This window comes from Aristolochia californica, unplaced genomic scaffold, assembly GCF_029961685.1.
Source record: "Aristolochia californica isolate CCGP_79_NKW_82.1479 unplaced genomic scaffold, dmAriCali1.0.hap1 SCAF_8, whole genome shotgun sequence".
NCBI classification, from domain to species: Eukaryota; Viridiplantae; Streptophyta; class Magnoliopsida; order Piperales; family Aristolochiaceae; genus Aristolochia; species Aristolochia californica.
In genome coordinates, this window is record NW_027182279.1 from 522004 (window position 1) to 548733 (window position 26730).

The 26730-nt window shown below is 38.0% G+C and overlaps 3 protein-coding genes and 2 pseudogenes across 5 annotated transcripts; 2 read left to right on the forward strand and 3 right to left on the reverse strand.

Moving 5' to 3' along the window:
• Positions 1–950: 950 nt before the first annotated feature.
• LOC137939359 (endoglucanase 5-like) lies at positions 951–2098 on the forward strand (annotated as a pseudogene).
• On the forward strand, positions 1909–6314 carry LOC137939284 (glutamine synthetase nodule isozyme-like). Of its 3 annotated transcripts, XM_068784554.1 has the most exons (15): positions 1911–2072; positions 2142–2188; positions 2848–3268; positions 3351–3390; positions 3470–3573; positions 3769–3817; positions 3930–4036; positions 4160–4247; positions 4340–4468; positions 4579–4653; positions 4731–4784; positions 5105–5142; positions 5242–5401; positions 5633–5693; positions 5962–6314. In XM_068784554.1, the coding sequence occupies exons 3-15, from the start codon at positions 3195–3197 to the stop codon at positions 6078–6080; spliced, it is 1098 nt and encodes a 365-aa protein (XP_068640655.1). In that variant the 5' UTR covers positions 1911–2072; positions 2142–2188; positions 2848–3194; the 3' UTR covers positions 6081–6314. The 3 variants fall into 3 exon arrangements, with proteins under 3 accessions (XP_068640656.1, XP_068640655.1, XP_068640654.1); XM_068784553.1 differs by lacking the exon at positions 1911–2072 and having other exon boundaries at positions 2115–2188; XM_068784555.1 differs by lacking the exons at positions 5105–5142; positions 5242–5401; positions 5633–5693; positions 5962–6314 and adding an exon at positions 4992–5087 and having other exon boundaries at positions 1909–2188.
• Positions 6315–6928: 614 nt separating this feature from the next.
• LOC137938626 (proteasome subunit beta type-7-B-like) lies at positions 6929–11103 on the reverse strand. Its single transcript, XM_068783595.1, has 9 exons — positions 11031–11103; positions 10777–10934; positions 9699–9840; positions 9460–9556; positions 9286–9355; positions 9097–9201; positions 7906–8004; positions 7691–7781; positions 6929–7214 (listed from the first exon to the last, which is right to left on the reverse strand). Exons 2-9 carry the CDS (start codon positions 10918–10920, stop codon positions 7141–7143), a joined length of 822 nt encoding a protein of 273 aa, XP_068639696.1. The 5' UTR covers positions 10921–10934; positions 11031–11103; the 3' UTR covers positions 6929–7140.
• A 1057-nt stretch (positions 11104–12160) lies between these two features.
• LOC137938169 (probable metal-nicotianamine transporter YSL7) lies at positions 12161–16427 on the reverse strand. The gene is made up of 6 exons (XM_068783157.1): positions 15798–16427; positions 14431–14594; positions 14197–14294; positions 13969–14103; positions 13667–13856; positions 12161–13502 (listed from the first exon to the last, which is right to left on the reverse strand). Exons 1-6 carry the CDS (start codon positions 16150–16152, stop codon positions 12396–12398), a joined length of 2049 nt encoding a protein of 682 aa, XP_068639258.1. The 5' UTR covers positions 16153–16427; the 3' UTR covers positions 12161–12395.
• Positions 16428–21785: 5358 nt separating this feature from the next.
• LOC137938170 (2-methylpropanoate--CoA ligase CCL4-like) lies at positions 21786–23397 on the reverse strand (annotated as a pseudogene).
• Between the last annotated feature and the right edge of the window lie 3333 nt (positions 23398–26730).

Genomic DNA, 26730 nt, shown 5'->3' on the forward strand with positions numbered 1-26730 from the left:
TTTGGCTCTTCTTTGATCCCTATGAAGATTTATTGCTGATTTTAAGCGGGTTGGTGATGAAAAACCAGCATGGTGCGTATCAGTATCAGGTACTGTATTGGGAAACCTGAAATCCGATGTGATAAACCTGATAATGCCTGTGCTTGGTTATTTGATACTGTAAAACTTTCAAGGAAAAGTGATTACTGGAGTAGGCCATACAGCAAGAGATGAGACATATAAGTCAGCTTGTTCTTCTTTTATAATGAACAATGATTTACGTACTTTGGGAATCCATGATTTTTCTGTCATTTAGTTTTCCTAAGGCGCTTTTATGATTTATAAGGGTTTAGATTTTAATAATAGTTATAGAAGAAATTTAAAATTAAAAAACGGACATTTTTGTTGAAGCATAAAACAAATAAAAAACAATTTACGAACTTGTAGGAAACTGGATTCCTCACCTGATCCCTCTTCCTACACCCTTTTTTTCTTTCAAATGAAATAACTTTGCCGCCATGTTTGGAAGCTTGACCTGTGCTGTAAAAAGAGGTTTCAGAACAAAGAGACTTCTTTAATGGTGTAAAAAGAGATTCGGCAGAGAAGTTTTCCAGTAGTACCATACGCACATTGTTCATTGCTTGCAGCTATATATGCGGTATTGAGCTTTGATTACCGTCGTACATCATCATTCATTTACCAAGAGGGGCATGCCTGTACTCTTTCTTGTTTACATAACGAACGTGCAGCCTACCATCTTCCCTTGATTCCTTTATTATTTGAATCGTCTGAATTAAATTCTCTCCATTGTGGGAAGCCTGAAATGCTCGTAGACGTCTCCTCATCTCTCCTATAGAAACAAATTGGTTCGGCTGAGAAATGGGAACAAGGTGACAGTGAGAAGTCATGGGGAGCTTCATGAGGTCGTGCCTCATTCTAGCCCTTCTAGTTGGTCCGTTCAACTCAGTTGACGGTTCGATTATGGGGATGCCCTTGAGAAGAGTTTGATGTTCTTCGAGGCGCAGCAATCCGGTCAATCAGCGGATCAAGTGGCGGGGGAATCCCGGCCTCAGAGATTGGTTAATTCAAGGAGTGAGTCTTTTTTTTTAATCTCCGGGTTTAACCATATTTGGCAGAAAGATTAATGGAAATGACAATTGGTTAATCTGGTTTTATCAGGTAGACCTTGTCGGAGGCTACTATGATTCCGATGGCTTTCGCAACGACGATGCTTTCATGGAACTGTAGGGAGTTCGGCAAAGAGATCGCTTCTGCCAATCAGCTGCAACATGCATTGGACGCCATTAAATGGGGAACGGATTACTTCATCAAAGCTCACTTGCAGCCCAACTTCCTATGGGGTCAGATGGGAAAAGTGATACTTCGGTTGATGTGAGACGATTTCTGGGTGTAAGAGATTGAGCGACATGGATTGAGTTCAATGAATGAATGCAGGTGGGGGATGGGGATTCTGATCACTACTGCGCTGGGAGCGAGCAGAAGATATGAAGCTCCCAGGACTGCGCACAAGATCACTCCCGACCATCCAGGCTCCGATCTCGCCGCTGAGACTGCCATCGCCATGGCTGCTTCCATGGTTTTTAGAGACTATGACTCCAAGTATTCACAGTTACTCCTGCTACATGCGAAACAGGTAAAAATAACTCGGAACTTTATGAGTTTCATGGTACATAACAAACATTTCTCAGGGGATTGTTCCTGTTGCAGCTTTTCACTTTTGCTGACACATTCCGGGATCGTTAAGATGACTCCATCACCGTTGCTCGGTGAGTATATAATAAAATCCCCGTTAATTTGTTCTGCAAATTAAACTTCCGATTTGATCAAAAGAAACCCTTTTCCACACATTTTTTCACATTCGATCGATTTTCTGATGGGCTGATGTTTCTGGTCTTTGGTGAAGTGCGAGCTGTTACGGGCAGCTGCTTGGCTCTTCCGAACAACCAAGGGATGAAAACTACCTGAAATACGTTGTTGATAATGCCGTCTCTCTGAGTGGGACTGGATGGTAGTGAGAGACTTCTCATGGGGCAGCAAATATGAAGGTCTGCAGGTTCTTCTATCTAAAGTAGGTGAGTCTACTCTTGTTTTCACTTGAAGTAGCAAACAGAGTTCAGCTAATGCTCAGCTCAAATGCCCAGAAGCTGAAATCCCTCCGCTGGAGCTGTTCAACTTTGCCCGGTCTCAGGTATTTTCTCTATCGTCTTCTCATCTGATCCTCTGTAATTTCCTTCCGTGGTTTGTTATTAACTGTGATTTCGTCCAGCAATTCTAGGCTGATTACATTTCTGGGCAACAATCCCAAATCAATGAGCTGCTTGGTAGGTTACGTATCGAAATACCCAGTTCATATCCACCACTGCGGCGCATCAATCCCTTCCAAATCTGGTCTTCCATCACCAGTCGGATGCCTGGAAGGGTTTGAAAAGTGGTACAATCTCAACAATGGTAACCTCAATGTGATTCTGGGAGCACTAGTGGGGAAACCTGACCAGAAGACGAGTTCTATGATCAGAAGTCGATCTCTTCGCCCAACTGTATATAATTTTAATCATTAAAATTTTTTAAAATATTAAAAATATTTTTTTATTTTCCTTTTGTATCCGAACAAGAAAAATAATATTTTTTTTCATTTTCTTTCTTATTGTCTATTGGCATCGAAACAAAAGAATTAAATTATTTTCTTTTATTTTCTTTTATTTTCTTTTCTTTTCTTTTCTTCCTTTTTATTTTCTCTTCAAATTTTGTGTTCCAAACTCTGCATTAGAGTTTTTAGTTTTAATCTTAGAATACCATCGATTTAAAAATTTAAAGCTGCTTTTGTAAAATCTGAATTGGGTTCAACAGGATCTGAGTCCCTTGTTTGGGTTAGAAGCCTTTTAGATTGGCATTTGCATGCGTAACTGCCATGGATTCCATTGTTCTCGTCTTCTGAGTTCAGTTGGGTCGATCAACGCGATTCTGTACCGGACCCGTTATCTGCAGGGAGAGGACGTATCCGTGGAAAGCATTGGTGCCATTTTTCTGCCACTTTCTGGAGTTTTTCGAAACGGCTTCATGCCACCTGCAACTCTGCAATGGCGTTTGGTGCTTCGTAACGCTATCGTTGGTTCCTTATTAAGCGGAGGAAAAGAAATTGTAGGAATCCGAAATGTGAAATCAAACCATCCCACCTTTTCTGAACAGCTTCTCCCATGCCTCTGCTTTGCCATCTCCTCAGCCTCGACCTCTCGGGCTCGATTGACAAAATCATAGCAGAGTACATATGGTACCACTGGAAAACTTTCCTGAATCTAGTTTTACTCCATTCAAAAAGTTTCTTTGTGCTGAAACCTCTTTTGTTTGAGTAGGATTGGAGGAAATGGCAGGGAGATAAGAAGCAAAGCAAGGGTAAGCTGGTGGTTTCTGTTGTTTCTCTCTGGGTTTTCTCTCTTGCAGGCATGATCTGGTGATTTTCGTTTTATGTCAGACCCTCCCAGGGCCGGTCTCTGATCTTGGTGAAATCCCCACATGGAACTTCGACGGGACCAGCACAGGCCAAGCTTCCAAACATGGCGGCGAAGTAATATTACGGTAATAAGCTTCCAATTCTTTCCATATTATTATCTACTGACCTCGTTTTAGCCTCACAAAACTGCACAGGAAAATGAATACATTTAATCAAAAAGGGGTTCCTGACATGGATGATCAGTGCGCAGAAAGAAATTTATTCGCTACCCTCTTGAGATTTTTCTTGTGTGACTGACTTTTTCAACTTCGTTCTTGCAGTCCTCAAGAGATCTTTAAGGACCCTTTTAGACGAGGAAATAATATCTTGGTAAATGTCATTTACTAAACTCCATTGCAGAAGAAATTCAAAATTTGGAGCTTAGTCTGGTTCGTGTTATATGCGATATATATTTGGCCTTTCTTCTGAGAAATATTTTCAGGTTCTGTGCGACACATACGGTCCTGAAGGTGATCCCCTCCCCTCTAATAAAAGGTTTCATGCTGCAGAGGTATTCAGCCACCCAGCAGTTGTTGCAGAAGAACCCTGGTAAGCTTCCCATTTCTCACCCTCTTCTGGATTACTTATCCTGGTTTAAGTTAGACTGAGAAATCATTCCTAGTTAATGTTTTGTTCCAGTAACTGCTCTGATTCCCTAAGTGTCCTATCCAGGTTTGGTATCGAACAGGAATACACTCTCCTCCAGAAGGATCATCACTGGCCTCTCGGGTGGCCTACTGGTGGCTACCCCAGTCCACAGGTGCGGTATAAGTGTATAACAGTATCAGAGATTCAGATTCATTGTTCAAAAATGATGTTTAAAGCTAACGGAGGCTCATTTCTGCATGAAAGGGTCCTTACTACTGTGGGGTGGGTGCTAACAAGGCTTTTGGCCGGGACATCTCTGATACTCACTACAAAGCAAGCCTATATGCAGGAGTTAACATTTGTGGCACTAATGCAGAGGTTATGCCTGGCCAAGTAGAGATCTCTCCCTGGTTCCCCTGAGTTGGAAACTCTGCTTTTAACTTGTTGATGTTTTCATTGTTTGACTGTAAATTCTTAATGAGTAATTGAGATGCTTCAAACAGTGGGAATTTCAAATTGGTCCTACTGTTGGAATTTCTGCCAGTGATGAGCTCTGGGTTGCTCGGTACATACTGGAGGTAAATAGGAAGAAACTGTTGAATTCCTTGTTGAAAATTTTCTGTCTATTTAAACATCAAATCTTTGTTTTCAACAGAGAATTACAGAGGCTGCTGGTGTCATTCTTTCACTGGATGCAAAACCAATCCAGGTTTGCCTATTCTCACAAGAAAATAACTGTGGTTTATGTACTTGGCTTCCATTAATGATCTTTAAAATTCAGTTAGTGAACAGTGCTTGCTTAGTTTCCATATATGCTCTGCTGTAATTAATCTAATCTCCTTTTTTGAAGAATTTTTCTGGAATAAAAACTGTTCAAAATACAAAGAAACAATCTAATTTTTCTTTAAAATGTAAGGTTTTGTTGCAAGAATCATAATAATTGCATTTGAAGAGGGGAAATGAAAGAGAAAGTAGAAATACAGCAGCTGCTACTCAGACAAGGCTGACAAACTTTTCCTACCTTATCAGGGTGACTGGAATGGTGCTGGTGCTCACACAAACTTCAGGTGAGTTTTTGTTCCAACAAAAAATACATTCACCCACAAAACATATAAACATCTGGGAGTTGTGAATATTTCAAATCTGAGATGTGATTGTTCTCTTAGCACCAAGTCCATGAGAACTGAAGGAGGAATTAAGGAGATCAAGAGGGCCATAGAGAAGCTGGCACTGAAGCACAAGGATCATATCTGTGGTTATGGTGATGGGAATGAGAAAAGGCTAACTGGGTTCCATGAAACTGCCCATATTGACACTTTTTCATGGGTAAGGATTCAGAATTCTGCAAATCATTCTCATCAATTCTAGACCTCTGTGCAGAAGTTTAAACAATGGAAAGAAAATAGCACTTTAAAGTGAAGCTACACTTTCTACCAACCTACTCTGTAAAGAATTTTCTGCTGCTAGTAACATTCTGCTATTGCTCGAACTTAGATTCTTCCCTATATAAACTTCACTAGATGACTCTTTTATTTACTTCAAGTTTGTTGAAATCAGGGAGTTGCAAACCGAAATGCTTCTATTCGCATTAGTCGTGACACTGAGAAGGCAGGCAAAGGTGATAACTTTCTTTTTATGAGAACTTTTTTTTCTGTTTTTCTTCTTTTAGTTTATTATTTTTATAACAAAGACTGTTATCTGAGGCTAAATTAAGGAATTCATTCTTAGCTAGACTCCCCAAACCTCACTAGTTCTAGCCAGAATAAAAAAGGGATTAAGAAAGGCTCATAGAAAGTAGATCTAAGTGGGTTTCTTATTTAACCCAACTTCTACCCATTATTGTCATCAAATGAAATTTCTGATTCGATTGTTTGAGCCATTTGTAGGTTACTTTGAAGATAGAAGACCGGCATCAAGCATGGACCCATACTTGGTCACATCAATGATTGCAGAGACATCCATTCTTTGGAATTCCAGTTCAGAGCCAAATGGTAGTAAAGGATGAGGATGGTCTAGAAGACTTCCACCAACAGAAGTTTTTCCTCCATTAATAAACAGCTAGTCTTAAGACATAAATGTAGAATCATTGTTCCTAAAGGAATATGGCTTCCTGCAGCTTACTGGCCTGGTTGATGCTACCAATGAATTTACTTGGAAACTGAATTCCGCTTTCCCCTTGAGCACATTATGTTGAAATTGATCTCTCTCATGTTTACATATAAGCTTTTCTCTAAGAGGAAATATTCAAATACAACTCCTGTGAATTGTATTTAATGACAGTTCAACTGTAGCACTTTCCTTTGGTAAGACCTTAAAAAAAGATTAGCATTCTGGCGAAAAATCCTTTCTGAAAAAAATCTTTAAAAAATTACGATATAATTAAATAGATTCAAGGTGGAGAGCCACCTCCCCCCTAAAGGAAATGATCTCTATCTCTCCTCTATTTAAAGGTAAGTATAAACAACCCTATTTTTTATTTTAATCTTTGAACAGATAACCCTGATTGTTTCATGCGGAGAAACAGTGCAGAGGACCACAAAGTAAAAGAACCAATCAGAATCAGTAAGAATCTAATCACAACATCCAATTTCCGTTTTGCCGAGAGTAGGCAATTAAGAGCTCTCAACCAAGAGGGGTTCTTTCATTCTCTGACTGATGTTTCGTTCTCTGTCCATGTCAATATTTTTTTACTTCTGCAGTGGTTCAATAAGGGCTCAGAGCAAACAACAGACTCCGAGGATGAACCCTACTTGATCAGTTCTAGTGATTTCATAAAAGAAGAGAGTTACCCAAGAGAAAATCCAAAGATGAAACTCTATTTGATCTGTGCTAATGATTTCATGAAAGTTGAGAGATGCCCAAGAGAAACCATCTAGTATATCATAATGCAGAAATGGCATTAGAAAAGTAAAACCTACAGATACTAGGATTTATCTCTCTCTTTCTCTTTTGTTTTTCAAATAAATCGCTCCTATTTTAGCTAGTCAATGAAGTTCACAAAGTAGGAGAAAATGAGCTCCCCCAGAAAGGGTGAGGAACTGACATCACACTTCTTAATGGCAACACTACTCTTCCATTTCATCACCTTCGATCACCACTTCTCTCTCCTTCAGCGAAGTAACCTTTGACGACAGAATCTCTGGAAAAAAGACCATCACATAGTCAACAAAAGTTGGAATACCTTAACAGCAACAAGAAATTCACTCTCTTAAAAATATGCACATAAAACCTTTTTGGTGTTAAAAAATGGTTGCAAGGTAAATTCTTAAAAAAATAAAAACTACAAGAAATATACAAAACTAGCACTTCTTTCTAACGACACATTACTAGTGGCCATATAAGTGAATTTACTCATGCACTCTAAATGACTATCTTAATAACCACGGTGCTTCACTAATGCAGACATAAGATTTTTATTATTTTTGAAATTTTGAGAATTTTTATTACAACATGAGCCTCGATGGGCAAAAAGGTCACAAAACAACAACTACAATAATAAGAAAAAGCTAAAATACATCAAAATAAGCCAACAAAGAAACAAACTTCTACTATCAAATAACTCAATAGAATTGCATATTCAATAAAGGAAAATGCAGGTGGAATGCTGTCACTAACCAGTCTGCCCTTTAGCAAATGAATACCCTTTTGAACTAACATAAGTTCGAGGATTTGGCATGCGGTGATTGCGTAAGTACTCTTTGTGACCCTGTATTATTTGAAATTTCAATAAGTGAAATCCTTTTTTTTTTTGGACAAGAAAAAATGAAACACTATTATGAAATAAAGTGTCAATTGCTATTCTTGGAGTCTTGAAGTGAACAAGTACGAACCTGTGTAATAACACATACATCCACGTTGGATCCACTACCCAAGTCATTGAAAATACCTGAGCAAACAGCCTCACATACAAGGTCAATGCCCTCCTCTCTCTGCAGCCAAGGTCAATGCATACTGAAAGTTAGTACCTACTTAATCACAGTTTTCTGACACACCCTCTTCTTTTGCTACCAAGGACAATGTAACAAAATTGCAGAGTATTAAAGGGTTCGCCTCCCCCTACTGACTCCCACCATAACCTCTAGATAAATTCTTCAGTGTCACATTTGCTCTTTCCAAGACCATGTGATCCTTTTATTGCTCATGGCAATAATAGCTCTCCACCATTTAAAAAAATATATGTTACTTTAATGTCACAATCAATGAAAAACAAGGCCATGAGCAACAGAGACTCTCTGTTACACATGCTCCATTTATCAAAAGAATTGAGAGATTAAACATATAATACATCCAGCAAAAATTGCTTTGAAAAAAAATTTAGTGTTAACTGGTAGATGCCTGGTGATAGTGATGACAAACTGGTACAATAAGGCTGTTAGACCCGCCATGTTTCAAAGAACAGAACGCTGGTAATAAAAAACATACCTTCAATGGAAGTTGAGAACATATGGATAAGAACAGCAATATAAATGTTTGGAGAAGCTAAATAAAGATTAAAGTGTAATTATTAACAGCATGGAGGAGTAGATCAAAAAGTGAGAAAACAAGAAAGTTGTTTTAGATGTATGCCCCAACAAAAAAGGTTTGTTGAAGCTGGTTGATGGACCAACAAGAAAAAGACCAAGGCCAAAATGCATGGATGAAAGTGATGAGGTAAAATTTGGAGAAGATTAGCATATCAAGTGAGGTTGCAAATGAGATGAAAGGAAATAATTGGTGTAACCAAATGCTACATAGATGGAACAAGGCCAACACAATGACAATACCACTTCATCACAAATACTTGAAAATATCAATGGTTACTAAGTATTAGATACTAGGATCCTATCTATATGCCAAACATTTTCCCCTCAGATTCTTCCCAGTATCTAGGATTCTAAGTTTCTGACAATGTGATTAATGACAAAACCCATTTAAGCATACTTATTTCTCTGTCAGCAAGCTCATATGAGATATATGTCAGCCCACATTGACAATAAAAAGACTAAAGCTAATAAGAAGAATTAGGTATTTAGTAAGCTTACAGTTAGGCTCTCTCTATATTTGGACTCAAAGATGGCCATTGCAGCTAGAGACCCAGAACCCATTGTAGCAAAAGGAATTGTGTCTGTTGAACCATGAGGATAGATCTGAAAAAATAAAACTCTACTATAAAAAATATTGTCACACACACAGTACAAAATTGGCACCTCAAGTCATCGAATCATACGCACAGTATGCAAATGGGGTCCTGTAACATCAACGCCTCCAAGCACCAAAGCAGCACTGACATGACCTTGGTAACTGAATGCAATTAAAAGTTGTAAGTTTTAAAACTTATCCTAATAATTAATGTAATATTTAAACATAAAAATTAACATATATTGCATAACAGAAGTACATAATACCTAAAAAGATGAGATTTCAGTAGGGTGAGGGCAGTAACCACCCTTGACTCTCGACCAGTTGCATATCGGTGCAGTTGCAGCTGTGAGCTGACCATTTCTAGAGGTCACATGAAGAATAAAATTTCATAAGAAGAAAGGGAAGCAATAAAAAGTGAAACTAAAAGTGAAGGATTAATTAATATTTATAAGCCAAACTAGTGATGCAATTGCAGCATACAGAATTAAGAATTTTGGAATACCTGTAACTGCCTCCGTATCAGCAGCTGTCCCTGCTCCACAACAATATATGTTGGGTGCCATGTAATGAATCTTCTCACAATTTTTGTCACAGACAATAGGGCCTTCTGTAGCCCTTGTATCAGCCCCAAGAATCACACCATCCTGAAGAGAGAGGAAAAGAAAATACAGGAAAGTGTAGCAAAGCTTAAGAACCACATTCACAAAGTCATCTCACACTGGAGCAATTGGAATGATCAACTTGGCAGGGGAGGAACCAGATTCTATTCTTAAAGGGGTGACTACCTGCTATATTGTCAAGATTACTTTTAGTAAGAACAATGTACACAAAAGACAGTAAGGCAGATATTAAGTTGGGTTTCTTTTTTAGATAAGCAAAGGTAGCCAAATACCCCTCTACAGGTATTTCCTTTCTATCACTGGTTCTTGGAGGCATCGTCAAAGAGTACTTCAAATTTATCTTCCACAAAACTATCATTCAATTAAAGGAACAATTCCTTCAGTAGAGTTATGTAAAGCAGACAGATGATCAAATGCATCAGATTGTACGAGTACAGGAACTACTGGCCATTGAACTGAGACTCCAGGAATCTAACATTTGTACACAGACTAGCCACTTTCATAGTCATATTTCATGGTACCCATGTCATAATCTTCTCTTTAACTGTTTGGAGGAGCACAAATTTTATACTCTAAAATTCTCTGTGGAACCCATGCAAGCATTAAAAACCCTAAAACTTATAAAAATCTAAACTACCGAGACCTTTTCTTCAAGTAGTTCCCCTTTCCTTCATCTATAGCCAGCCCAATACGCCCAAAGCGGCAGAAGTTATAGAGAATCTTCCATTCAAACGCAAAAAATTCAAATTTTACAGCTAACAGTCCGAATCCCAGTGCTCTCAATCAACTCATGTCTCTCAGAGATGCAGTACCCATGAAAAGTCGGGGGAAAATTAAGAGTTCCATGTCTAAGTTGGAGATAAACCATGTACATCTCTTGCGAAATTTATGTAATCCAGGGCCAAATGCCTTAAAAAATCCATCGAGCAATTTTCAAATAATCAGACGAAAGATACACACCTTGAAGATTAATCCGACAATCGTTGTACCCGTCTTTCTGAAAGACGGAGGCTGAACGCCCTTCTCCATGAGCATGTCATTTCTCCGACATAAATCGAAGCTAAAACCCCCCTTATGAGGAACGTCAGCTGCTGCTCTAGCCATGCCGAACGCTAAATCTAGATATTCGATGGCAATAATCTCAGTGCCAGAGACTCGGTTGTATAGAGGAAAAGCAAACGATGAGAAAAACAAAGCCAAAATAGAGGTCTTACTGGTCTGTCGGAGAGAAACGGAGGTTTGCTTGTGCGTGAGGTCTTCGCTTAGCACTGATCTTACAGCGACGAGGAACGCAGACCGGGGGGGGCTTATTTAACCTCTAACCAGGTGTATATAGAATATACCGCTATGCCATCCAGAGAGAAAAGCCTCCGTTAGACGCCGAAGAGACACCTTGTTTTTTATAAATCCTTTGGACGTTAAGTGTCTTTTTGGAACCCATAGAAAATAAAATAAAATAAAAAATTAACCATTATTATTTCTAAAAATAATTAGTAATTTTTTATCATTATTTTTTTTTATTAATTATTTTTAAAATAATAATAATTCTCATTTTCTATTATTTTCCGCATACCCTAAAAGTGTTCTAACTAAGCGAGGCTACTTGTGACTTGGGCAAGTTAACTCGGATTTGGAAAAGAGCACGTCGGATGGGAAATAAAACTCGCTGGACATATCAACCTTATCGAGGATTAATGAATATTTTTATTTCATCTAGATGTTAGAATCAAATAGAATCATTTTTTACCATCACATTATACAAATTAGGGTTAAAATACTATAATTTTTTTTATCTAGATTCACTAAATTTGGTATTAAAATTTTGATGATTTCCTTATGTTTAAAATTGTAATTTTTTTACGTATTTTTTAAATTTATTCTTCCTTTGTGTTCCAAATATTTGTACAGGCTTTTCTTATTTGCTAAGAAGCCTGTGGATTAATCAAAAAAATTCAATGTTTTTGGCATTTTTGGAGATGGAAATTTTTTTTACTTGATTCCTTTTGATTCCTCTTATCTTTAAAAAATATTAAAAGAACAAGAAAACGAGTTTCCTATTGCTCTTAATATAAAAATAAGATCACACAATACTATATAGAAGATGTTTCAGATTTTAACATGGGCAAATTTTCTCTGAAAAAAAGAGGATCAGAAATACCCACACCTCATGTATACTCAAAAGATCAATCAATTAACCAAATGAACACTATCACTTGCATAAATTTTTACAGCAATAGAATGAGTAATGGAGAGAGGCCTAAACTGTCAATTTGCTTGAACCCAGAACCCTGAACTTTAAACCTTAAACATTAATTTCATTCCTTCAAACATAAAGATCCAGTACTGAAAGGGACTGCAAATGTAATAGTTTCAAACATTAATTTCATTTTACTCGAGTGTAAACAAGCTAGCATTCTTTCCAAAGAAAAATTAACCAACAAGTCAAATGAAATGGGAGACAGGCCACGCAGATAACGAGTCCTAGACCAAACCACTGCTTTTGTACAGACAGCTTGATATGAACTAATGAAAAAGCCTGTGAATACATCAAGTGAAAGAATTTTGCTGCCAACGGAATCTTACCCACTTAGGAAATTCTCAACCTTTGTATTATCTGACTTAGAGAGGAACTTCATGCAAATGGGTGGGTCAATCTTTGCCAATGCCAGTACAGAAGATGGCAGACTCCATATTCCATCCCCACAGATCATCCCTGAAGCAACTGCTGGTGCAAAAGCAGCTGCCTGCTTCTTATTCTTCTTTGTCCAGAGGTAGAGAATCAGACTTCCCAAACACATATCAATTGCAAAGTAGGATCCCAGGTAGAAAGGAATGGCCATGGCCATGGTGCTGGGAATGAACTTGTAGGCATTTATGTTTTTGGACTTCAAGAAGTCTTTTAAGGAGTTGATGACGAAAGCCGCGATGAAGAAGACGAGGCAGAGAGTGAGGCAGTTCTTGGGTAGAGAGGAGAACCCTTCAACACCAAGTAGGGCAATGCCTCTATAGATGGTGGCATATGGGGCAGCATAGGTACTTCCAGGGGTGCCAATGGGGAAAGCCTTGTAGAAGATCCAGAACACACATGGGGCAATGACACAACCCATGGCAGTTCCAATCACTTGGCTGACAAACATGGAACGGGGAGAGGAAAGTGTAAGGTAGCCTGTCTTGAAGTCCTGCATGAGGTCAGATGCTGTGGAGACTATACTCATCATGACCCCACAGGCTGCAAGGCCAGCAAGAACACCACCACCGGACATGCCAACCCATGCACCAAAGATGAAAATAGCAAGCTTGCCATAGTTGGAGGCCAAGGACCAGTCAGTAAGTCCACAACCATAAGAATTGCAGAAAGCCAATACAGGGGCAAAAACATATGTGAGTAGTACATGGTACCACTTCAACTGGGGGAAAATGTGTGGCACTGCGATGATAGAAATTATGGCAAGGATTATGTAGCCGGCGAATGCAATCCATGTCGGAATTTGGTCTTTTAAGAAAACTTCAGTGCGACGCTTGTCATCATAGCCGAGCCCTTCATCATCAGAATGATTTTTGTCAACAGGGAGCACTGAAGAATCTTTGCTAGAGGCCCTTTTGATGAAGTCTTGAATGGATTTTATCACTACAACTAAAAAGTGATACAGTCCATCACCTAACATCAATGCAATTGTGATAAAAATCTGCAATTTCAACAAGAAAGAATACTAATGAGCAAAACACGGAACTTCAATAGAACTGCATCACAACAGAAGGAAAGCCGCTACATGGCTTTTCAATAGAACTAACCCAGGTAAACAGAGTTTGGAAAAGAAGAAATCTGAAAGCAAAAGCAGTAGAGTAGCACCTTGTAACCTTGGAGACCATGGAGACTGCTGGCTTTGAGGTCTGCACTATACCAGTCACCCCGCTTCTTCTCAATAAGAGGCCACATAAGTCCCCATGAGAGTACAGCTCCCACAAGCAATGAGACGTTTACCATGTATGGGCAAATCATTCCAACACCAACATAGGTGGCAGAGAAATCAAAATAGAACCTGCAAACAGAATAAATTCCAATGTTTTCAAAAGAGAGCCAAAATACTTTGATTTGCAACTGACAAGGGCATAAACTCTTTAAAGGCAATGGAATAGTTAATTGAATCTTACCTTTGCCTATAAGCCTCAAGACCGAAAGTAGGGAAACTGATGAACCCACAATCATCACCTCCGGTGAAAAACCACTGGAAGAAAGCCCAAATAAAGCTGCCACTGAAGGCTCGGAACAGAGCTTTCACTTGCTTCCTGCAAAACAAAATTCACAATATGAAAAACCTGTCATAGACGGTGGTGGTCTTGCTATTAGAGGAACAACATAACGAAACACTGAATTCATACTTTGCAAGTTTCGCTCCTGCAGGAGTGTGGAAACTATTAATGAGATGTGCAGTTGCTGTTCCACTGGGATAGGTCAGTCTGTACTTGATGATCATAATCTGAATTTCATGATATTAGAACAAAACACTCCATCGGAACGATATTCAACAAAGAAATTAAATCCGCTTCTTTGATGAAGTTAAATAGGAAATGTAGAAAAATGAGATTAATCAGAATCAAGTTTAGAAGCATCACCCTGCGCAAAGGCACAATGGAGAACAGACCAACAAAGCTCACAACAAACAAAAATCCTATCAACCATCCTAAAGAAAGTTCTTTGACATTGTTTGGCGTGTTCCCATCGTCTGCTTGGGCAGCAATTTTCGGGCTCATACCCAGGATATAACCTCCAAAACCACCTGAATACAACATCCAATGCACCAAAAAATAAAAAAAATAATCAAAATTGGCTTTTGCAGAGGAGAAAGAGAACCCAGATTTTATTTAATTTAGCAGAAGCATAAAACATTCATCAGAAATTCATAACTCAAGAAGAAATTTAACTCAATTGGCAAAAACATGTTGAAGCAAGCTTGCAAGAACAAACAAATGAAAGTGAATGAAAGTGTTTTGGTAGGAATTTGTGATTCAGCAAAATAGACTCGAATGCAAGATGACCCGAGAACTTTGGGTTTCAAATCAAAACCAAAAACCAAAACCGGTCCAGCTGGGTTACATTTATTTTTAATTGGGTTGGGATACAAGGAAGCTGAAAAAGAGTCAACAGTGTGAATAAGGTTCGGCTGGAAAGCGGCTTAACCGTCGCCAGAGTCCGAGATAAGAGATTCGAATCTGAGACGGTTACGAATTTAATGTCAAAGGGAATCTCGTGAAAATTTGTAAACCAATGGACCCCACAGTCCCGATCCGAACTTCATGGGAAAACGATATATCGCGAAACCGGCACAATAGACCAAGTGGTATGCTATAAAAAAACCAGGAGTGAAAATAAAACGCCGGTGAGATCGTGATCGTGACGGAAATCAGATCAAAGCGATGACTTCGAAACGGCATCTTTGTAGGACGGAAGATGACAAGACAGATGTGTTCCTATTATGACGAAACTATCCCTCAGATGCATAGGTAGCCGGAGGAGATGACGGGTGAATCCTACTTTTCTTCCTCTCTTCTCCTCCAACTGAGACGAGCAGAATGGCCGGAAGTGATGCGGCATGCGAATATTGACAAAATTCAGACGAATAAAACAAAATCTTTTGGAAACTAACTCTCAAATCAACCGAGAATCGCCGGAGGAGACGACGGTGTTTTCCTACACTGTTCTCCTCTGGCTGAGAGAGGAGAAGAACGGCCGGAAGTGATGCAACCGGGATACGAACATTGACGAAATTCAAACCGCAGTTAGATCGAAACTCGCCGCTAAAAGAGATGCCGGAAGTACTAATGGAATCCGGTATATGAACATGAACAAAATTCAAACTAATAAAACGGAAGCAGTTCGATCGAATCTCACCGCCAAAAGAAATGCCGGGATCCGGAATACGATCGTTGAGAAGATGCAAACTAATAAAATTCGAAGCTTTTAACCGAAAGTCGAAACTCACCGCTAAAAGCAATGCCGGAGCAAGCGACGACGCAAGTCTGAATCACCGTGTTCTCCTGCCTGGTGAAGGGCTGCTTCAACATCCCGCACTTTTCCAGAAGCGTAGTCCAGATCTTGACGAAGAAGAAGCCAAGCAGACCCGCGGCAACATTCAGCGAGGGAATAATACCCGTGGTGAGATTAAGCTTCATCACAATAAAACTGAAAAATATCCCCAACACCGCACTGACGGTGAACGCCCTGACAGTGAGCTGCTCCCCCCATGACGGCACCTTCTTCACCTCGAAGATCTCCTCGACGGAGAGCTCCTTCTCCTTGCTCCTGTCTCCAACCTCGATGGCTTCGTCTCTCTCCATGGTTCCCGATACGATTCCAATCAAGAATGATTTGAGTTATGGCACCTGCGACGAGGAATTTAAACTGGGAAACTAAGAAACTAGAATGCGAGACAGAGAAGCGTGCAGGAATAGGAAAGGTTGATATAGTTGTCTGTTTTCCGAATTTCGCTCGAACAGACGGGTAGATTCAAAACGGATGAGCTGGATTCGGTCTTACTGCTTTGAAATCCTTTCCCAGAAAAGTTTCCTTCCGCGAGAAAGAATCGCACTAAAGTTTCTCAACTTTCTCTCAATTTCTGAATCGTACGCGAGGTGGAAGCTCGAGACGCCCGTGAGCCCTTCCAATGGAAATCAAACGGTTCCCTTTACCTTGTGGCTACAGAGTGACGGACAGATAAGAGTCTTTGTAGAATATTAAATTATTAATTGACGTTTTATCGTTTGCTCTTTATTTCATAATTAATGAAATAAATTCGTGTCATATAAATATTGTCCTCTTTGTCATCCAATTATATTTCTTGGATTTTTTTATTTTAAAAAAAATTACACTACAAGAAAAAAACCCTTCATATAGCAAAAGTTATTTATATTTCTTATTTTCATTATTTTTTATATATATTTTTAAAAATCCATATAAGAGAAAAAACATTATTATCCATCATCAACTCTATATTCAAAATATGTTTAAAATAAATTAATAAGTAAATAAAATAACATATAAAAAATAGATTTATAATTAATTTTTTTTAGTTGTCCTTGACTTGTATACTCACTGGTCGACTAAGGTTTCGAAAAGGATGAGAGACAAATAAGAGTCTTTGTAGAATATTAAATTACTAATTGACGTTTTTGCTCTTTATTTCATAATTAATGAAATAAATTTGTGTCATATAAATATTGCCATCTCTTTCATCCAATTAAATTTCTTGGATTTTTTATTTAAAAAAAAATTACACTACAAGAAAAAACCCTTCATATAGCAAAAGTTATTTATTTTCTTATTTTCATTATTTTTTATATATGTATTTTTAAAATCCATATAAGAGAAATTCCTTTAAATTTTAATCTATTTAATAACAAAAAAACTTATTATCCGTCATCAACTCTATATTCTAAATATGTTTAAAATAAATTAATAAGTAAATAAAATAACATATAAAAATAATTTTATAATTATTTTTTTTAGGGTGCTTGACTTGTGTACTCCCTGATCGACCGAGGTTTCGGAAAGGATGAAAGACAGATAAGCGTCTTTGTCGAATATTAAATTATTAATTGACGTTTTATCATTTGCTCTTTATTTCATAATTAATAAAATAAATTTGTGTCATATAAATAATGTCATCACTTTCATCCAATTATATTTTTTGGATTTTTTTATTTTTTAAAAATTTTACTTTACATGAAAAAAAAAGACCCTTCATATAGCAAAAGTTATTTATTTTCTTATTTCATATTTTTTATATATTTTTTAAAAATCCATATAAGAGAAATTCTTTTAAATTTTAATCTATTTAATAACAAAAAAACTTATTATCCATCATCAACTCCATATTCTAAATATGTTTAAAATAAATTAATAAGTAAATAAAATAACATATAAAAAATAGATTTATAATTAATTTTTTTTCAAGTCCTTGACTTGTATACTCCCTGGTCGACCGAGGTTTCGAAAAGGATGAGAGACAGATAAGTGTCTTTGTAGTATATTAAATTATTAATTGACGTTTTATCGTTTGCTCTTCTTATCATGGTTTTTCGATTTATCGAGTCGATCGAGATTTCAAAAAGGATGAACCATCAGACATTGAGATGAGAAAGTGGGATGCCAAATACATAAGGCTTATAGTGTCCAAAAGGGCACTATTAGGACATATGAATCTTAACTTAATTGATGTATATATTTAAAAAATATAATTAATCTCGGTGATACGTTGAGGATTTATAATAGTATTAATAAGGTTAAAAATAAAAGCCAGACCTCTTTTAACCTAATGAAATCAAGGTCAAGTCACTCTGAGTCAAATTGTACAAATGTAAATCCTATTTTTACAAGACCCATCCCACTCCCAAATCCAAATCAATCGAATTGAATTAATGAGTTGCTATTAATAATAATTTTATATATATAATTAATTTAGTAATCAATTTTCAATTTACTAAAAAATTTGGTTGGCAATAGCTTAATATTATTTAATAATACTTTTTAATTAAAAAAGTAATTTTCTTAAATCAATACGATAAAATTCAAATCGAATGAACCGAGTCCAAGGCAGGACTCGGGTTCATCAGCCGAAGGCGAGTTGCCTCAGTCACGAGTTTGACCCGCCAGGTTGGAAAACCTTGCAAAAAAGACTTCTTACTCCGTCGTTCCTCTCCGCGTCTCCACCCCACGAAATCGAGTATAAACCCGAGTAAACTGGCTCGAATATGGGGACGACCCGTTCACAGTCATCAATCACGACCACTTATCTTCTTCTTTCTGGCAATTGATCGCTGTCCTTTGCTCTCCTCCTGCTGAGGCCTCGCGTCAGCGGTTTCAGACACAAGCTAAAAAGAGTCCGAATCAACTGCCCTGGAATTCTGAATACGAGCGTCAATGCCCACAAACCGTGCGAAAATTCCCCGACCAAAGCGTCCGCGGCGTTTGCGCGTCAAAGCCCGGGGAAGTGGCTTTCGTCACGAGTAGGTTTGGATTTCTTCAATGCGAAATCGGTGGCCGTGCTGTCGACTTGTCAGTCTTGTGGGCGCTTGCAGCTGACAGACAGCGATCTCTGCTCGTGCTTATCAAGTGGGAATGGCAGCCATGAGTTTTCTTCCCACCTCATGCGCGACGGAAGCGTTGTATTGACGTTATCCAAGGTAAGCAAGTAGTTTGTTATTACAGTTTCTGAATTGTGGCCAGGAAGGTTGATGCTTGTGCATGAGTGTTTCTAACGAGAACAGAACAAAGGTTGGTTTTAATATCTTATATTATGGGACCCGCACAAGTTAGTGGACGTGGGTTAAATTTGATTTTGTGGGACCTACAAGGATAACCACGAGTTGGTATTCTATCCTAGAATTCTAGAAGGGCAGGTGGTTAGAAGATCTCGTGGAATTATATTAAGCTTTTATTATTTTAAGTTTTTTTTAATTGAATGTAATTAAGGAAAGGGATTTATTCTATATAGATTATACTACATCCTCTATTATAAATAGAGGACTAGTATAAGAATTTGAAAAAATATTTGATTTTATTCATAATTGAGAATTATTCTTCTCGAGTTCTTGAACGAATTTTTTGAACTTATCAAGGTTTTTTTCCGTGTGGCGTTCAATCGACTTATCAAACAGATTTCCATCCCCGTTTGTGGTGTCTTCACCATACCAAGGTTCTTGCTTTGCTAAGCAACGGATCTCAGTTTTCCATCAAACTTGAAAAGTCTTGGAGACGATTACCAGATTTGGTATCGGGTTTCATCACAGGTTGACATGGTTCGTATCAGGAAAAGGTTGATTCATGAGAGGGTTTTCTGCTGCTAGGATGAACTCTCACTCTCTTACATAATGATTACACATCTATCTAATAGCAATTGACAAAAGAAAAATTAAGCCTGAGACACTACAGATAGATTATCTTCTTATTAAAATGAGACTATAAAGCTAGTTAGCAACAAAAATGAAAGATTATGAAGCATTGCAGTGACATTATTTATGAATTCCAGAGTAAAATCTTGAGGTAATATCACTGTTTCTCTTTTCTTCTACAAGTTTTTGCAGTTGTGTTTATGTCAACTTTTGAAGGAAAATCCCTACTTTGGAGTAGGTGTATGCACCGGGTCAGGTTTTGCGGGAATCCGACCAGGCCTAACCGGAAACCCGGGGGTGTATAGGGGAAAAAACCCTGTCAGATTTCGGGTCAAGGACGGATTTCACCGAACCCAACCCGCAAGGGTTTTGTATCCATAATACCCTTTAAACATATATGAATGACATATATTTTATGATAATGATTTAATTTTCTAAGTTTCTTAGGGGTATAAACTTGTTGTAGTATTTTTATGGTGTATTGCAATTCCGGTAGTTTTATTTAAAAAAAAAAATTTGCAAGTTTATAAATTTTTTAATGGGCTAGGGATTGATCAATAATGTGGGTTCGGATGGGGACGGGGTCGATTTTCCCAACCCTATTCAGGGTTGGCAATCTATCCTAGAAGGGTAGGTGGTTAGAAGATCTTGTGGAATCCACAAGGATATCCACAAGTTGGCAACTCATCCTAGAAGATCATGTTATAATTATATTAAGCTTCTATTTACGTCAAGTTACCTTAAGTTTTTATTTAAATGTAATTAAGGGAAATGGATTTATTCTACATAGATTCTACCACGACCTCTATTACAAATAGAGGACTTGTACACGGATTTGAAAAAACCTTTGATTTTATTCATAATTGAGAATTATTCTTCTTGAGTCCTTGAATGAACTTTTCGAACTTATCAGAGTTTTTGTCCTTGTGGCGTTCAATCAACTTATCAAACGGATTTCCATCCCCGATATATATTTAATCGAATTATATGAAAATTAAATTAGAGATAAAACTAAACATATGTGGACTTTATAGTAAGTGAAAAATAATGATATCACCTAGTAGATTTTCTAACAAGTCATAATGACCAAATTATACTATCATTATAGGGAGCCCTCACCTTGGATTGCTTGTTTTTTTTTTTTTTTTTTTTGCACCATATGACATCAAATAATCATTTCATAACTTTTCTCTTATTAGTTATATCATTTTTTTGTTTTTGATTTTATATTCATATTTTGAATATATTCATTTTGTAATACTTAGTATTTAATTACTTCCCAAAATTTTTAATTATAAAGTATAATTAAAACTAATAATTTATTTTTATTTTCTTTCATTCATTTTCAAATAATTTTAGCTTTGTTTAATGTTTGGGTCAAGTGGAGTTTCTAAACACTCAACCTAACCTTGAGCCATATTTTTAAGAACTCAACTCTACCCCGAACTTTTAACCTTAAACCCCAACTTCTAATTTGACAAAATAAAAAGGCTAAAAAATGGACCTAGACCTACCCTATTTCCCCATCCTAATTTGATAAATATTTTTTGTGTTGTATTTTTTTATATACAATTGTAATTTTTTTATATTAAATAGGTGATTGAGTTATATTTGTATTATTTTTATTTTTATTATTACTATGTTTGTATAGTATGATATTTGTATAATTATTTTAAATTTAGATATTACAAAATTATAATTTGATTAAAATTTTAATAATATAAAAGTAAGTATTTGTTTAATTGTTATATTTAATATATTTTATTTTTTAACTAATATTAATTTAATTTTCTAAAAATCAAATATATTAAATTATTTTATTTAATAAATAATCTATCTACACTTTACACCATACTTTCTAACTTTCTATTTAGCACACTAACACAAACAAATAATTTACACAGCTCCGTTAATAGCAAAATCGTCACAAATCCATTAATACGGGAGCAAATATTGCCTCAATAAAAGGCCAATTAGTCAAACCTGTCTAATTATTTACTTAAGACTGAGCAAATTGCTGGAAGGTTATGTGACATTGAACCATTGATTAGACCTCATTCATATATTTACTCAACTGAGAGCTACAGACGACTGACCCTAGAGGAGGTAGTCAAAGGACCCAGTTTCTTGGCCATGTCTCTTAGAACAAAGTTCTGGATTTTGCCTGTAGATGTCCTAGGAAGCTCGGAGATAGAAACAACAGTTTTGGGAACTGTGTAATCTCCTTATCGGAGGGCCTCTGATCTATTTGCCGAAATCCCTCTTTCAAACTCAAGAAAGCGCATGGTGACTCTTCCCCAGAATTCGTTGGGCCGAGCAACGACTGCCGTCTCGTCGACAGCCGGGTGCTGGTATAGAACCGATTCCACCTCGACACTGCTCATGTTCTCCCTCCGCTGATGATTATATCTTTTGATCTGTCTTTGATTTCCATATATCCATCTGGGTGCATCACCCCCACGTCTCCGGTGTAAAACCACCCATTTCTCATGGCCTTCCGAGTCGACTCGGGATCTTTCATGTAACCCAGCATGATACACCCGCCACGGAGAACGACCTTGCCGAGCGTCTCCCTGTCGCACTTGACGCTCGCGCCTGTCTTGGCATCGATCACATCGACCTCCGCCATGCACAGGGTTCTCAAACCCTGCCTCGCTTTCAGCCTCGCGCGGTCTGTGGCCGGGAGCCGATTCCACTCGCCTTTCCACGCGCAGGACACGGTGAGCCCGGCCGTCTCTGTGAGTCCGTACCCGTGGTTGATGGAGAAACCAAGTGCCTCCGTGAGGAACAGCACCGCCGCAGGCGGCGGAGATCCGGCCGTCATGATCTGAACGACACGTGGGAGTGGCTTGCTAATTGTATCCGGAGCGTTCGCCAGCATGTTGAGTACGACCGGCGCCCCGCACATGTGTGTCACTCTGTGTTTGGCGATGGACGCGTAGATGGTTCCGGCGTCGAATTTCCTGAGACAGATGGTGGTGCCGCCGACAGCGGCGATCCCCCAAGGGTAGCTCCAGCCCATTAGCGTGGAACATCGGGAGGGTCCAAAGATAAACGGGTTGTCTCGGAACAGACCAATCCAACAACGAATCCACGGTGATGATGAAGATACCTCGATGACAGTGAACGACTCCTTTCGGGGCGGAAGTCGTGCCGGAGGTGTAATTCAGAATCATTGGCGCCCACTCTGTTTCTCGATAAAGCCTTTGTAAGTGAGATGGGTCGCCGTAGAGGAAACCCGATCATCTACTCCACCTCCTTCATATTCGTCTTCTATGATGATTAAAATGGGTTTCCTCTCAAGGGCAGCAACAGCCTCTTCGATGAGGGAACGGGACTGGAAGTCGACGAATACCAGCTTGGCCTCGCTATGGCGGAGCAGCACGGATATGGTCCTCACGTCGAGTTGAGGATCGCTCCGCTCATCGGCACCCCAAATTGCATCTCGTACATGGCTGGAACGTTTGGCGCCACGACTGAGACCTGGAAAAGGAAGCAGAAGAGAAACCGATTGACGATTCAGAATTTACAAATCGATCTACAGAAGTTACAGAGAAGAGCGAGAGCTGAAGGGATCCGCGCTTGATTAACTACCACATCGCCTCTGAGTATGCCGAGGGAGGAGAGAACAGAAGCGAGCTTGAGGCAACACTGATGGGTCTGCGACCACGTGTAGACTGTGTCATTGTACATCCATTTTCAAAAGAGAGTGGCAAAGCTTCACATCCATTGTCAAAGATTAAAAACAAACATTGGGTAGGTATAGAACCCTTACTTTCTGTTGCAATCTGCACGATTCGACAAATCAACAGACCATATCTGCCATCCTAAATGGGTTGCAGCAGTGGTTAGGAATACATAATACGGCCATTCTGCACACAGAACATCATGAAACAGTCACTAAATGCCAAATGGAACATGAAATTTCGAGTTCTGGAAATTAAGTCATTGAAGAGAAACATGAAGGAAGTTCAAACCAAGCTCTGCAGAGTAAGTTCTTGGAACTTGGCCAACTCATATTAGACGATTTGTGTGATTTATGACATCAAACATATAGAGGCAACAACCCAGATATGATCTGCTCTCTAGAGGAAGACAGTGCAATTGGGAAATTAAAAAAATAGTAAAAAATAGATTTAAAAAATGTATAAAAAGGACACTGAACAGATAAAATCAAGCTCCTGCCTCACGTTAATTGGTTGAACTGAGTCGTCTAATCTACTCAACTGAGTACACTATTTCTGAATGTTCTAGCACTCCATTCTCCCATCTGCTCCTCCAATTCTTTTTTCTCATATTATCCTCTTCTCTTCTTCTGTCTTAAGTTACAGCCATATCATTTAAATTTACTTAATTACGACAGAATGAGCTGAGTATGCAGAATACATAAGGATAAGAAAAAACATGTGCAGCCCCTCGTAAAAGTATTGCTCTGAATCCAAACAACGACAACATCTTTAAATCAGGAAGATTTCCAAGAGGCGCGGCCAAGGTAATTGACCTAGGATCATATAAAGAGATTGGGAGAGTAAAAAATAAGTAAAGAAGCAACAATTATTGTCGAAAACCAGAACAGACAGGACAATGTCTACTCAATAGACGAAGAAATGTGCTTTAAAACACAAACGAAACATGGGAAATGAGTCAGCGTCAGTGCAAACAGACAGCATCACTGTGTACTTGGAGAGACGCTTAACTAGCAATCTTCACGCAAACAAGGATCAAATTGATATCTCGAATACAAAACTAATCAAATTATTATCAACAGACGAAAAAAATCAATCACCAGAGACAGAAAAGGTAAAACAGTATCTCTATAGGAATAAAGAGGGCGGGATCATACCACATACATGGCCATGCAAGCAGCCACGTACCAATTAGCTTATCCAACTGAGCAAGGTGAGCATAAATTTCGGTAAATATACATCAATCCACGACAAAGATACCTTTCCCGATTCTTCGTCGTTCCTCCGACATCTGCCGTCTCCTTTTGCTTGGCTAGCAACCTCCGCAGCATAAGAAATGCTCACAAGAGATTGATAGTTTGAGTGGAAGGGATTGATCCATCCCGGCGAAGATTTAAATCCACCATTAAAACTAAAACTCGTACTCTACCAAAAGGGGATTCCGTCGTACGACGAAAGTACGAATATGTGAAGAAGGTGGCTGATGCTTTAGGTTTTCAATACGTAGAAGGGCGAAGGACAAAGGAGATCGTCTGAACAATGGCGTAGCGCGGGAAAACCTCATCGCAGCTTGACAGTTTTCCTTCTTTCCGCCAAGTGACAAACACGAAAACCTGAAATGATTTCTCCCGCGCTTTCAATAAAAAATTACACTAATGCATTTTTTATTTTCTACTAACGATTTAATAAAATTGATATTTAAAATCTTGCACATATAAAAATTTAAATAATAAAATAACAGAAATTATTTATAAACATGTCTAATATTGTTTTTGTACACCGAAACATTATTCCAAACTCTAAATCCTAATTTTTAAATAAAATAAAATACAATAAAACACAAAATACAAATACAAATGTTGAGTTCAAACACAAATATTTATAATGTGGCATCGAGCAGAGCCATGATCGAACCAACATATGTTCGATCTCAATCTCAGGCTCAAACCTAAAATTGGAATCGAGCTTGAGCAAGATTCAAGGTCTAACCCACATTTAAATTTCAAAAAAATTAAACAAATTATATAAATAAATAAATAAATAGAATATTGAGATGACCTTTATACCATTAAATAGCAAGGTATCACAAAGGAGTCCGAGACTTTGTAATGAAAAATAATAATATAGAATAACCAACTTAATAGACCTAAAAGAAAGAGAAAACGCCTCTATCTATAGTGTTTATTTCCTAAACCCTGAGTCCGAGGTTGAACCGGGTTCAAACTCCAACCTACATTTAAAACTTTAAAAATTATAAATAAATAAATAAATAAAGTTAATATTGCGATGACTTTGATACCATTAAGAATCCAAGACTTTGCAATGAAAAACAATAATATAGAATAACCAACTTAATAGACCTAAAAGAAAGAGAAAACGCCTCCATCTATAGTGTTTATTTCCTAAACCCTGATCCCGAGCTCGAGCTGGGTTCCAACTCCAACCTACATTTAAAACTTTAAAAATTATAAAAAATATAAAATAAATAAATAAAGTTAATATTGTGATGACTTTGATACCATTGAACTACAAGGTATCACAAGAGAGTCCAAAAATTTGTAATAGAAAATACTAATATATAATAGCCAACTTAATAAACCTAAAATAAAGAACAAACACCTCTGTCTATAGTGTTTGTTTCGTTAGCAAACAACAACATTAGATGTTGAGGGACCCAAAATGGCTGAACAATTGTCTTTGAGGTTTGAGGTAAATAAAAATAACCATAAACCAACTACAGAGGGAATTGACGAGAGCAAATAAAGTAAAAGGTATTTTCATAAAAAATATATGCTAGCAAGTCGGCTCATGAGCTAACAAGTCGAGCTTGGAAAATCTCAAGTTTGGCTTGTTACACTTAACGAGCCGTTTTATTTCAAGTTTGAGCTCGAGTTGAGTTCAAATAAAAACTGAACTAAGCTGAGTTTTTTTTTAGCCGAACTCGAACAGATTAGCTTGGTGCCACCCCTAGATGTCACAACCCCTTATTATCTCTCCTATGTCACTAGATAACATTTTAATGGGCGTTAATACGGGGGGCTATTGTTGCCATTTCACTGAACTTTTTATCGAAATTCCTCCTTCACTTAAAAATCTACGTTAACTAACACCGGGTCCACAAGATCAACGGCCGTCGTGATTCTTATACGAAGCTCCGTTCAACTGCAGCCACGTGGCTTCTTTAAGCGAGCGCATGATTCGCGCCGTGCCCGCTCCTTCAAAATCAAAGATTAGTTGCATGTTGCTACGTTCCCGGAAAAAAAAACCAGACTCTCCTCCGAGTTTTTTGAGAATTCGCGATTCGCATTTGCTGCCCCAGGAAACGAAGATCTGCTGGGTC

Coding starts and splice junctions, on each gene's coding strand:
- LOC137939284 (XM_068784554.1), top strand. CDS start 3,195: ATGCCTCTGCTTTGCCATCTCCTCAGCCTCGACCTCTCGGGCTCGATT. Junction 4,037..4,159: donor GTTGTTGCAGAAGAACCCTG/GTAAGCTTCCCA, acceptor TGTCCTATCCAG/GTTTGGTATCGAACAGGAAT. Junction 4,654..4,730: donor TTGCTCGGTACATACTGGAG/GTAAATAGGAAG, acceptor TGTTTTCAACAG/AGAATTACAGAGGCTGCTGG.
- LOC137938626 (XM_068783595.1), bottom strand. CDS start 10,920: ATGGCTAGAGCAGCAGCTGACGTTCCTCATAAGGGGGGTTTTAGCTTC. Junction 9,557..9,698: donor TGATACGGAGGCAGTTACAG/GTATTCCAAAAT, acceptor TGTGACCTCTAG/AAATGGTCAGCTCACAGCTG. Junction 7,782..7,905: donor ATGTATGTGTTATTACACAG/GTTCGTACTTGT, acceptor CAAATAATACAG/GGTCACAAAGAGTACTTACG.
- LOC137938169 (XM_068783157.1), bottom strand. CDS start 16,152: ATGGAGAGAGACGAAGCCATCGAGGTTGGAGACAGGAGCAAGGAGAAG. Junction 14,104..14,196: donor GCAGGAGCGAAACTTGCAAA/GTATGAATTCAG, acceptor TTTGTTTTGCAG/GAAGCAAGTGAAAGCTCTGT. Junction 13,503..13,666: donor ATGGTCTCCAAGGTTACAAG/GTGCTACTCTAC, acceptor TTGAAATTGCAG/ATTTTTATCACAATTGCATT.